This window comes from Diabrotica virgifera, chromosome 7 (genome assembly GCF_917563875.1).
Source record: "Diabrotica virgifera virgifera chromosome 7, PGI_DIABVI_V3a".
In the NCBI taxonomy this organism is placed as follows: domain Eukaryota; kingdom Metazoa; phylum Arthropoda; class Insecta; order Coleoptera; family Chrysomelidae; genus Diabrotica; species Diabrotica virgifera.
Window position 1 is genome coordinate 249,200,604 of NC_065449.1, and position 12,288 is coordinate 249,212,891.

The window sequence follows — 12,288 nt, forward strand, 5'->3', positions numbered from 1 at the left end:
TAATATTACAAATGGAAAAGAAAACTTAATGTCAATGAAATGCCAAAAAATTTAACAACCTCAAGATATATAAGATACTTATAATGTCCACAATGAAGGAAATGACAGATAGACACAGAAAGCGATAAGAAATAGTAATAATATAGTACAGATAAATTACATAAAACTATATTGAGTTAGAAAATCAAAGAAAAGAAGAAATTTTACAAAAAGTATCTGAACACAGAATATTATGAAGAGAGAAAAGAATACATAATGCAAACTTATGAAATAAAAAAAGAATGTGTGTGTACTTTGTACGCACGTAAGAAGTTATACTTCTATTATGATTTCAACGAAATTAATATACTTTAAACAGTTTATTTATATTTTATTTAAATATTAAACTAATTTTAATAGTTACTATTTTTCAAAAAATTTTATTAAAGCAATACCAAAAATTAAAAGAATAAAACACACACAGACACATTGAATAATGCCACAAAAATGATTTCTGAACAATAATTGTTGGAAAAATGTTATTTAAATACGTATTTTCTGGAAAAAAAATTATACAGTATGTCCCTGTAAGTTGTATCCATATGGAAAACTTTTTTATTATTAATTTTACGAAAAAAAGTTATTCATAAAAAGCTCTGCATGGTCCAAAACCTAAGATTTAACCATCAAATATCAAATTTTTAGAATATTTTACGATGTATGTCAAAAAGTTTGAATTTTACTCAAGAGTAAAGTAGCTTTATTTTTCACAATATTGAAAATTGCTATTATGAAAAGTTGTTTGGAATTAAAAACTATATTCTAGTATGCAATTACATCAATCTAATTGAAAAAATTTTTTTTTTTTAAATTATGGATAACATTATTTTTTCAGTTATTTTAATTCAGATAACTCTTTTATTATTAATTTTACGAAAAAAAAGGTATTCTTAATAAAAGGTTCTGTATGGTCTAAAACCTAAAATACAACCATCTTATGTCAAATTTTATCAATTTTATACGAGGTATGTCAAAAAATATGAATTTCGCTCAAGAGTAAAATACGTTTATTTTTCACAATATCGAAGATTGTTATTATGAAAAGTTATTTAGAATTAAAAATTATGTTTCAATATGTAATTATATCCTTCTAATTGAAATATTCTGAATTATAAAGGTACTTTACTTTTTATCTAAATTTGTCTTTTTTGACATACCTCGTATAAAATTTGATATAAGATGGTTGTATTTTAGGTTTTAGTCCATCCAGAACTTTTTATTAAGAATCACGTTTTTTCGTAAAATTAATAATAAAAGAGTTATCAGAATTGAAATAACTGAAAATAATGTTACGTTATCTATAATTTTTGAAAAAAAACATTTTTTTTCGATTAGAAAGACGTAATTGCCTATTAGAATATAATTTTTAATTCCAAACAACTTTTCATAATAGCAATTTTCAATATTGTGAAAAATAAAGCTACTTTACTCTTGAGTGAAATTCAAACTTTTTGACATACCTGGTATAACATTCATAAAATTTTATATATTATGATGGTTGTTTTGGACCATGCAGAGCTTTTTTAAGAATAACTGTTTTTCGTAAAATTAATAATAAAAAAGTTTTCCATACGGATACAACTTACAGGGACATACTGTATAATAATATACTTACAATCATAAAATGTATAAAAAAAAATAAAAGTTTGTATTGGGGATTGAACCCGCGTACATTGGCACGGTTAGTTTTGAAATTCAATCATCTTTAGATTTTGGCTACGGAGACATATGCATTATGTTGGAAGATAGACCAACTGAACGTTTTAAACTTTTGACAGTTCTGAATTTAACAAATTAGTTTGATTTTTGTGGAATTGAAATATTAAAATACAACAAAACATAGAGTAAGAAAGCAATATTATATGAATATTGGTAGAAATTTTGTTGGTAATCAAATTATGTCATAATCAAAGCATTACATACTAGGTAGGTTTATTTTACATTTTCCAAATAGGTAGGTACCTATGTAATTTTTTATTACGATACTGAAACATCTACAATTGCGTACTTACCTGTTGCTTTTAAAGACTATTTAAAAAGTCACTACAATTATAATCTTGCTTTTTCTCTGTTCTCACCATAACCGACATATTGAACAATTATTGACAGGTCATTGTAATTACCCAATCAGAGCACGTTTAACGTTTCAGCTGCGCCCAGGACCAAGACTTTTCATGGATTCGCGCACATATAAATTTACTCCCAACGCGCCTAAAGAAGTATAACTTCAAAAAAAAAAGAAATAAAGAGCATAGAACCAATTTTGGCAAAAAAGCGAAGAAGCGAAACGTGGACGATAACAAAGGCAAACGAAGAGAGACTATGTGTTTGGGAAAGAAAGATCTTGGGGCCTGTGCTTGATGAAGCACCAGGGCAATATAGGATAAGAGCTAACAAATAGCTCTAAGAACTACACACAGACGCGAACATCATAAAAGAAATATAGTCGAGAAGACTCCAATGGGCTGGACACCTCAGAGGATATTCCAACCAAAGAACAGGATGGGAGGAAGTCCCAACTGGAAGAGAAGACCACGCGGACGCCCTCAACTCCAGTGGCGAGATCTGCAGGAGACCTGAAAGCTATGGCCGTGGAGAATTGGATAGATATTGCTCAAGACAGAGAAGAGTTGAGACAAGTTGTCGAGTCGGCTAAAACCCACGAAGGGTTGTAACGCCACAGGGGCGTAACAGAGGGCCCCGCAGCATGAAGCTTGCGGGGGGGGGCCAATCGCTTAAGGGCCACATCTTGTCATCTGATATTATATAAAAATCTGTTATTGTTATATTATGTTTACGTTGTCTGTTTAAATTTAAAAACGTAAAAATTTCTAACTAGACGTATTTGCCAAGTGAATCATCTCATAATATCTAGAAACTTAATCCCTTCCGGCCTACCGAAATTTTATGGCAACGACAATAAACTATATAATGCTTTGTACGTGACTATTGAAAGATATTAGAATTGCAATTTTCCGAATTTAAGAACAATATTTTTAAATCTAAAAATGGGTTTTCTTTCTCTCTGTTCTTTACCTACTTTTAGTATTTCGATACAATATTATCGCCAGTAATTTCATATTGGTTGTTTGCATTGAATGTTATTTATGTTTGTGTTGTTTTACGGTTATAGTTACATCAGTTTGGTACGCATTTATTTAACAATTATTGACGACTTTTCTTGTGTAATCATTGGACAATCTCTCAACAGATAAACGGTAAGATAAGGAAATTATAACACTTACGCTTTAGTGAAGTCAATGTAGAAAAACTTGCATTGTTTCGGTTTCGGAAAAAATCAAACAAGCTTATGTTTTTCTAAAACATTTTTTGTTAGTTTATATATCTTATCTTAAAGTGAAAAGTTCTACTCACAGATGCCCCTAGTTGTTTATTAATTGTTTAAAAAATAAAACTGTCTTATATTAAATAATTTTAAAAGATATCGGTGAATTCATAATTTTACTTTGTTCAAAAATATTTCTATTTGCTTTTTGATTATGCTGAATTCGAATATGTTATTAAATCAGGGCCATAAGTACGATGTTGGGGGCCCCTACCGGGGGGTCTGGGGTTAATCACCCAGCAGAAGGAGTCCGGGAAAATTGATATTTAATCACTTGAAAACGCATTTTAATGTACTCCATGACTGAAGTTTCCTGTACCTACCTACATATTGCTATTTTAGTTGACCAACACAAAAAAAATTTGAAATCACATTATTTTAAGCTAAATATTTACCATCAATATAACATCTTTTCTGTTTTCATTAAAAATATACTACATATAATGTTACTTACAGCCGGTTCCTAAAAAAACTGATACGACTCTTGGTAAGATTTGATCATGTTGAGCAGTGTATTTGATTGATCTGACATTATATTTATTATGACATACAAATAATAAAATAAACAAACAACAAACAACTGATTACATATTATGTTAATTCATAAATTGTACTAATTATTAAGGTCTAAATGTTTATATTATTTTAAATATATCTAAACTTTTATATTAACTATCTAACTGATAGTTTTTACATCAAATAGATCACATAATTATTGTAAACGTGGATTATACAACAAAACAAATTAATATTCAATTCAGCCCTGTAACTTATTAAAATAAATATTATAGAAGTTTTCAGGGACTTTCAGCCCTCGGTAATAATGTAGTCTTTCATTCTGAGTTTAAATTTTTCAAAAATATTTATTAGTTTTCTCAGGATTCGAAGAAAATGAATACAATTAAAATACATTGAGAATTTTGACATGCGTCACAATTTTGCATTAACTCAATGTAAAATTCTAAACTGTTAAATTCCAGCTTCCCTAATTATTTGACATCAAAAGACATTAGAAACTATTTGTAGAGGATTGAAATCTGTATTGAAAACAACTGTTAAAATTGGTCAACGTAATTAAACATATTCCAAAATTTTGTAAAAATGTAATACATTTCAGTTTTCAGCCCAAACTTAGGCCACACACAATGCAATAATGTTCACATTTTTGAACTGTCAATATTTTTATTTTATCATCTATTGTTTAAAAAAAAACCCAGTTGATAAGATACTCTCAGTTGCGGAGAAAGTATTAATAATAAAGATTAATAATAAAGTCTAATAACCGTGGAACAGAATAAGCTATCTGACAAATTTTAAGATTTGGCAGTGACATTGGGTGCATTCAGCAGACGCAATCGCTAACTAATCGATTAGTAATCGATTTGTGATTTACATGCTGAATGCCACAATTTATGACTTGCGGCTAGACATACCAATCGTACTTTGGCTGCCTGACTTCCGCATGCGCATTTTACGACTAACAACCTCCTAACGGTCCTAACCTATTATACGAATTTCAAATTTCAATATTTATATTTCAAATTCGATTCGTCCTGCCTAAAGGAACTTATTGACGTATTGTTTACAAGCAAAATTTTTTGTAATTACTCTCCAATATTATCCAGAATTAAATTGTTAGAAAAAAGGATGAAAATAAAGTCAAAATCTCTTGAGGGGTAATTCTACAGATAAAAAGAATAAAAAAAGTTCATATATAAACATACCTACCTCAAAACTGGTGTGTAAAGGGCTGGAACTCTTTAAAAATGTAGCACTCTGAAGATGGTTTTTCGCAATATTTTCAAAACTGTGTGTGTTACCACGAAATTTTGCTGTACGCTGATATGTCAGAAGGACAAAACTTTTTTATCGGGGTGCGTCCTAAGTAGAAATTGAACAACTTTTTTATTTAACCTTCCGATGACCAAGCGGGGGAAATTGTGACCCCAGCGTATGTTTTTCTTTAATAAATTCAAAAGTATTTTTAATTTTTAACTCGTTATTTTTTTATTTGACTTTAATATCATTCTAGATATCCTCATATTTTGAAATAAAAAAAATTCCCTATATTTTACGAATAAAAAATATATTCTGAAGTTGATGTTTAGTAAAATAGCGTCTATTATGTGTAATTACAAGTAGTTTTACGCTAATGACGTTGACTTTGCAAAGTAACAAGACACTTACTCAACATACACACTACACATGACACTAATACTCATGTTGTGACTGGCTGAATGACATAAAGTCCATGCAAAAAAAAATTAAAAGTTAAAAAAAACTTTCATTTTTTTGTTAATTGTCATTTTTGACCTGGGGTCATTTGTTCCCCCCAGTGATGTGTTCCCCCCTCCCACATCACTGGTTCCCCCCCTTGGTCATCAGTGTAACAAAAAAGGTTGGTCATCGGAAGGTTAAATAAACACAATTGTGACATTTCTTAATTTTTGCAATCAATTTACTGAATCACAACTATATTTGAGTAAAGAAGGTACTCTTACTTAATTTTGATAGAATAAACCCTTTTCCTGTAAAATGATTTTTTATAACAGGATACACAGTTACATTAATAAAATGAAAATACGTTATAATTTTTGTATGTAGTACTCTAATAAAACTACATATTGTTTTATTAACCAGCAATAATATCTGAGTAAAAATAGTCGAGTAGCCTTTGTTTATCCCACTGTTAAGGGAAACGGAGCAGAATGCAATATTTTCAATGTATTTTAAATGCATACAATTTTAAGACTACTTTTATTACAGAGGGCCGAAACCCCCTTAGAATAAATAAAAAGTTTCTTTAGAATGAAATATTTGCAATTAAAAAATCAGACTAAATTTTCTCTTTTATTTTCACCCCTGTAACATATTAAAATAAACATTATAGAAGTTTTCAGGGACTTTCGACCCTCAGTAATAATGTAATTTTTCACTCTGCATTTAAATTTTTCAAAAATATTTATTAGTTTCCTCAGAATTCGAAAAAAATTAATACATTTAAAGCACATTGAAAATTTTGACATGCGTCAAAATCCCTTAAGGATGACAAATTTTTGATACTTGGTCGAAAACGAAATATTAGTTTAAAAAAATAGCTGTTGTTCTGAAGCTATTTCCTTGTGACATTTTTGTAATCAACTAGTGTGAATGGGAATAAGCCACAATTTAATTAAAAAAAAATGATTTTATTAACGTTTCGACGTCCACATCGGATGTCGTCAAAATAAAAAATATTAATAAATTAAACAAAAATGTTGTTGCTTAGTAAAAATTTCTTCTAATAATTTATTTAATCTGACTCATTTATATCAGCAACTCATAAATATTGACAATATCATTTTAAAGTCTTCTACTTTAAAATGTATAATATATGTCTGAATTGCCGATATAAATGAGTCAGATTAAATTAAATTATTAGACGAATTTTTTATTAAGCAACAAATATTTTATTTAATTTATTAATATTTTTTATTTTGACAATGACATCCAATGTGAATGAAAATCATTTTTTAATTAAATTGTGGCTTATTTTCCATTTAGAATAGTTGATTATAAAATAGCTGTTTTTGGGAGCAAATGCAAAAAAAATACATCTTTGAAAAATATGTGTTTATTTGAAAATAAAAACAACATTAAATTATAAGTCATTCAAAACTTCACACTGGATACAAAAGATTTTGGGCAATTCTATTTGATTCTTCAGAGCCTGGTTTTGCAAGTATTTTATTTTTTTTTATATTTGATTTTTTTGTCTTATACAGACGTCTTTGCTGTGGAATATTTTTATTCTTTGGTAAGTTATGACAACTTTTCCAAGATGTACATTGTATATGCTGTTTCTCAATGGCAGCCAGGGTTGGTCGTATAGGAGCCATCAATCTCTGTAATGCTTCCAGTTGTTCATTAGATGTAATACTATCAATAATACTTATTAACTCTGCTTTTACTTGAACTTTTTTATCATCAAGTGAACTCCCAATTTCTTTTTTCTTCGATATTAAAGTTTCAATTAATTTACGTTCTTCATTGTCATGAACATCCTCACTGACCAATAACGCATTATCTAAAAATTGGAAATAGATTGAATCCAAAATATTTATAATATTAATGCTGTCACGACAAACTAATTTAACATCTTATAATCATTGTAAACCATATTTTATAATTCTACAGGAGAAAAATATTATTCGAAGGAACTATCAAAGAACATACTGTGTTTGACTTCATTAAAGATTAATAATTAACTATAAATTGAGGACGTGAGAGCCAGAGTGGCCTAACTGATTTTAACATTATTTTACATACCTATCAAAGAAAATGATCAGAAGCTATCAATGCCCAATTGTTTTAGTAATTGTTAGCTTCTGATCATTTTCTTTGATTATGTAAAGTAATGTTAAAATCAGTTAGACCACTCTGGCTCTCATGGCCTCAATTAGGTGCCATGTATTTTGGGACTATTAAAAATATGGTGCTTAATTTATTATCTAACAACAACTGAAGACAAACTTAATAATCATTGTAAACCATATTTTATAATTCTACAGGATAAAAATATTCAAAGGAACTATCAAAGAACATACTGTGTTGGACTCCATTAAGGAATAATAATTAACTATCAATTAGGTGCCATGTATTTTGGTTCTATTAAAAATATGGTGTTTAATTATAATCTAACAAAAACTCAAGACAAAACTATAAACTTGAAATCGTATATTCGGAATAAAGAAAGAAAATCCTATAAGCATAAAAAATAACAACAGATACTACCACACTCGTTAAAATAAACTTTTTCCACCTACCTCTACCGAAAGTATACTTTTCCGGACCTGATTGTAGGGAGCAAAGTTGTACTTTTCCTCCCTAGGGAGGAAATTATTTTTCCTCCCTAGGGAGGAAAAGTAAAAGTGACGTCATGGTATTTCATTCATGAAATATAACTTATTGACGCCCTGTACAATATCTATTTTCTATTACGTAAGTATCTATACATTTTAACGTTCATTTAAAAACACTCCTTATTTTGCATAATGGTAAAAAACAGTAAATTGTTATTCTGATTTAACAATGTTTACATTAATAATTTGACTTATATTTGACAGTTGACAGTTATATTGTACCTACTTGTTTTAGTTTTAGTTCTAATAAATTTTGTTGGTTAGTTACATAAATAAATTAAGTAAAAATGAAAAAATGACTTGTTATTTGAGGAAGGTGGAAAAACCATATGTATAACATGGGAGTAAAGTGCCTTTTCCTCCCTTGAATGATTACTGCCCTCCGCTACGCGTCGGGCAGTAAACTTCATTCTCGGGAGGAAAAGTAGCACTTTCCTCCCTTGTTATACAAATAGCTATTACTTGTCCCTTTATCGCAAATCTCACGTTTTTTGGTCTGAAATAAAAAAAGTTACAATATTCCATATCGATATTAATAATAATAATAATAATATTAAGCATAGCATATTCGTAGGGGGCCACGCCTGATAGAAGAACTGACAAAAAACTCCCACAGGTTAAGCATAGAATTAAAAACACTAAATTTATAAACATACCTAATTCTTGTGTCATTAAATCAGGGTTTTCTTCTGTTGTAATTTGATGTTTGTTCAATATTCTGCAAACCAAATGAATATGTTTGCACATGTTCCACTTTATACTTGATTCAAGACAAGTACATGTGTATTGGTGGAGACATGCTTTGCAGTCAGAGCAAATTAATTTACATTTACAATTATTACATTCCTTTTTTTCAACTGTATATACTTCACTGGATGACGATGACTGCACTTGCCAACCCGAACTAGTTTCCAGTACCATATTTTCGTCCAAAGTTAAACTAGCCTTATGTCTTGAACGTAAATTCCTAATTTTTGTTGAAATTTTGCCTTTATGGATCACAATTACCCTTTCAAATATTTTGTCGCGTACAAATTTCATTAGAATGTGTATGCATTTATCTAACCGTTGCACAACTTTACCATTCAGGTAGATATATTTCAATGTTCGGTGCATGCTTTCTAAGTGCATGTTGGTGTTAATCCCACTGTGTATACGGTAGCAATAGGCCCACTCATTAACATTTTTTAAATACTGTTCTTGAAAGTATACCCCAAAATCTAATGTGTCACTATTAGCCAACAGTGAGGTTACAAAATTATGGCACATCTGATGAAAACAATTTATGTCTCTTTCCTGGAGTAATGTCCGCAACTGTTTGTACACTTCAACCTAAAATAAATGTTTACTTATACATAATACATAACAACACAATTTTTCTATTTGCATTTAGTTGGTTTAGTACAGTGATAATCAATAGGGCTTTTCATTCACAGTCATTTGTTTCGAGCTTCTGTCATATGTGTCACATAATATTAATATATCTACATCATACGTTATTGGTATTACCATGACACAAACCAAAGACGTATGACGTAGATATATTAATATTATGTGACACATGACTGAAGCTCGAAACAAATGACAATCGATGAAAAGCCCTATATGTAGCATAATTCAAATACCATGAACTATAGCCATATAGAATGAACTATAGCCATATAGAATGTTTCAAGCTCCAGTATATATTTAATCACTAAAATATTAGGTTATAAAATGTTTGGATTTCTACTGATATTGATAAGTGGTAATGTGTAATATTGCAATTACAAAGCTAGAATAAGACCCTTAAAAAAGCTATTCTTTCTAAATACATAGTTAAATAAAATATGAGTATAATAATATATGAGTAATATAAAACATAAATAAAAATAATAATTTAATACCTGTTTATCCTTGGATTTCACTTTATTTAAATTTTTGCGCCAGGCTCGGTCAACATGCCAAGAGCAGAATAATCTGTAACAAAACCATACATTATAATAAAAAGTAAAAATATAATGTAATGTAATATTATTTATGTATAATACCTCAATTCTACTGGACCCATTACTTGTACCCAGGCATTGTAAAATGACTGGGCCATATCGGACATGAATACGTTAGACTGTACATTTGTGCCTAACTTTTCTTTAATACAGGAAAAAAAAATTTTCATCGCCACTTCATCAGTTCTGTTAGATATACAAAACGCACATGGAAAGCCTTCGCGCATATCATCTAGAATAAGTAATGTTATCAGTTCAAATTCATAAGAATTTAGCCCATGCGTTCCATCGATACAGATACAATCGCTACCATATTTTTCTAACATTTCTCTCTGTGCCTTATTCATTATTATTAAAATAAAATCTGTTTCTTTTAATTCTTCGTAATCTTCAGATAAAGTGTCTTGAGGCTTGTAGAATAACACACAACCACTATTTTCAACTTCTTTGATCCATGCTTCAACACTTACAGCATCTTGTACATGTCTAATTGACTCTTTATTTAAATTAAAACATGCTTGGATATTCGCCAAATCTTTCTTTTTCAGAAGATGTAGTCTGTCAATTTCAGATCCACTTACAGAATTCCTCACTTCATCAAGGATTGATTCAAAAGGGACCTTTAATGCAATTTTGGCAGCCAAATCTTCTTTTTCTGATTGGTTTAAATTTAAATGTCCCAAATTTTCATTATGCCCAATGTGTTGAGCGACAAATTCCACCTCACATGTTCCATCATTCAAAAGTTTTACAATTATTTCGGCAGGGCAATAACCATTAATTTTATGGCTACCTTGTGTTTTTAAATGACGTAAGCCTTTGGATTGAGATTTAAAAAGACCTGATCTATGACATACATATTTTAATCTCTTGTAGTCTTTGGTATTGTAAGAACCATGTTCATTAATAAAAGAAGACTGGGTTGTCCTTTCTATTTGATTTTTCCATGTATGAAAGTCATCACATGTAGGAAACTTTAAAACCTCTGAAGTTAATACTATTTCATGAACTACTTTAAAATGACTATGTATTTCAGATTTTGTTAGTTCTTCGGCATTACATAATATACACTTATGTTGTTTTTTTGGATCACTGCTTTCGTGGGTTTTTTTGTGCTTTTTAAAGTTATTAATATCATTAAAATGTTTTTGGCAGTTCTCACATTCATACTTGAAGCTTTTTGATTTTGTTAATTCCTTCTCCTTATCTGTAAAAATTAAAAATTTAAGTTTTTAAAAAATAAGGTACCTAATATTTGTTTTATACTGAATTAAACAAAAAAGCTAATGCTTTTACTTACCAGGGTGAAATTTTCTGACATGTTGTGTTAAATTAGAATACTTGGAAAATGACTTGCCACATTCATTACAAAAAGCAGCAATTGTATATTTTTTATTTGGAGCAATCTCATCTGTACGATCTAAAACATTTACAGCCTTACTAAAATATGTTAGTGATAGACCTTTAAACTATTTACCTGGGTGAAATTTTTTCACATGCATTCGTAAATTACACTGCTTTGAATATGCTTTGTCGCATATTGTACATATAAAGGCCATTTTTTTATAAATTATAATATAAATAATTAATAACACAAGAGACCAATATTTATGAAAACAACTTGACTTTGACTTATTATTGCTAATGTTTACGTTACAATCGCGAATTTCCTAATCTTAGGTTAGGTTGTTAGTCGTAAAATACGCATGCGGAAGTCAAGCAGCCAAAGTACGATTGGTATGTCTAGCCGCAAGTCAATTTATGTGGCATTCAGCAGAAAATCACTAATCGATTAGTTAGCGATTGCGTCTGCTGAATGCACCCATTGACAGTATGTAAATATTAAGTATTTATCCTTCAAAATACACTGCTCAATTTTCTACAAAATACGCTTCAAGAGTCGTATCAGTTTTTTTTGGAACCAGGGCCCGGATTACGTACACTCGATACGCATCGTATCCGCCATGTTTTCCCATAGCGCCTTACGGGAAAACATGGCGGATACGATTCGTAT

The 12,288-nt window shown here is 29.6% G+C and overlaps 1 protein-coding gene across 1 annotated transcript; it reads right to left on the reverse strand.

Annotated features, from left to right (window-relative positions):
* Window positions 1–6,993: 6,993 nt before the first annotated feature.
* On the reverse strand, window positions 6,994–11,921 carry LOC126888397 (uncharacterized). Its single transcript, XM_050656627.1, has 5 exons — window positions 11,752–11,921; window positions 10,317–11,694; window positions 10,173–10,245; window positions 8,943–9,618; window positions 6,994–7,451 (listed from the first exon to the last, which is right to left on the reverse strand). Exons 2-5 carry the CDS (start codon window positions 10,619–10,621, stop codon window positions 7,045–7,047), a joined length of 1,461 nt encoding a protein of 486 aa, XP_050512584.1. The 5' UTR covers window positions 10,622–11,694; window positions 11,752–11,921; the 3' UTR covers window positions 6,994–7,044.
* Between the last annotated feature and the right edge of the window lie 367 nt (window positions 11,922–12,288).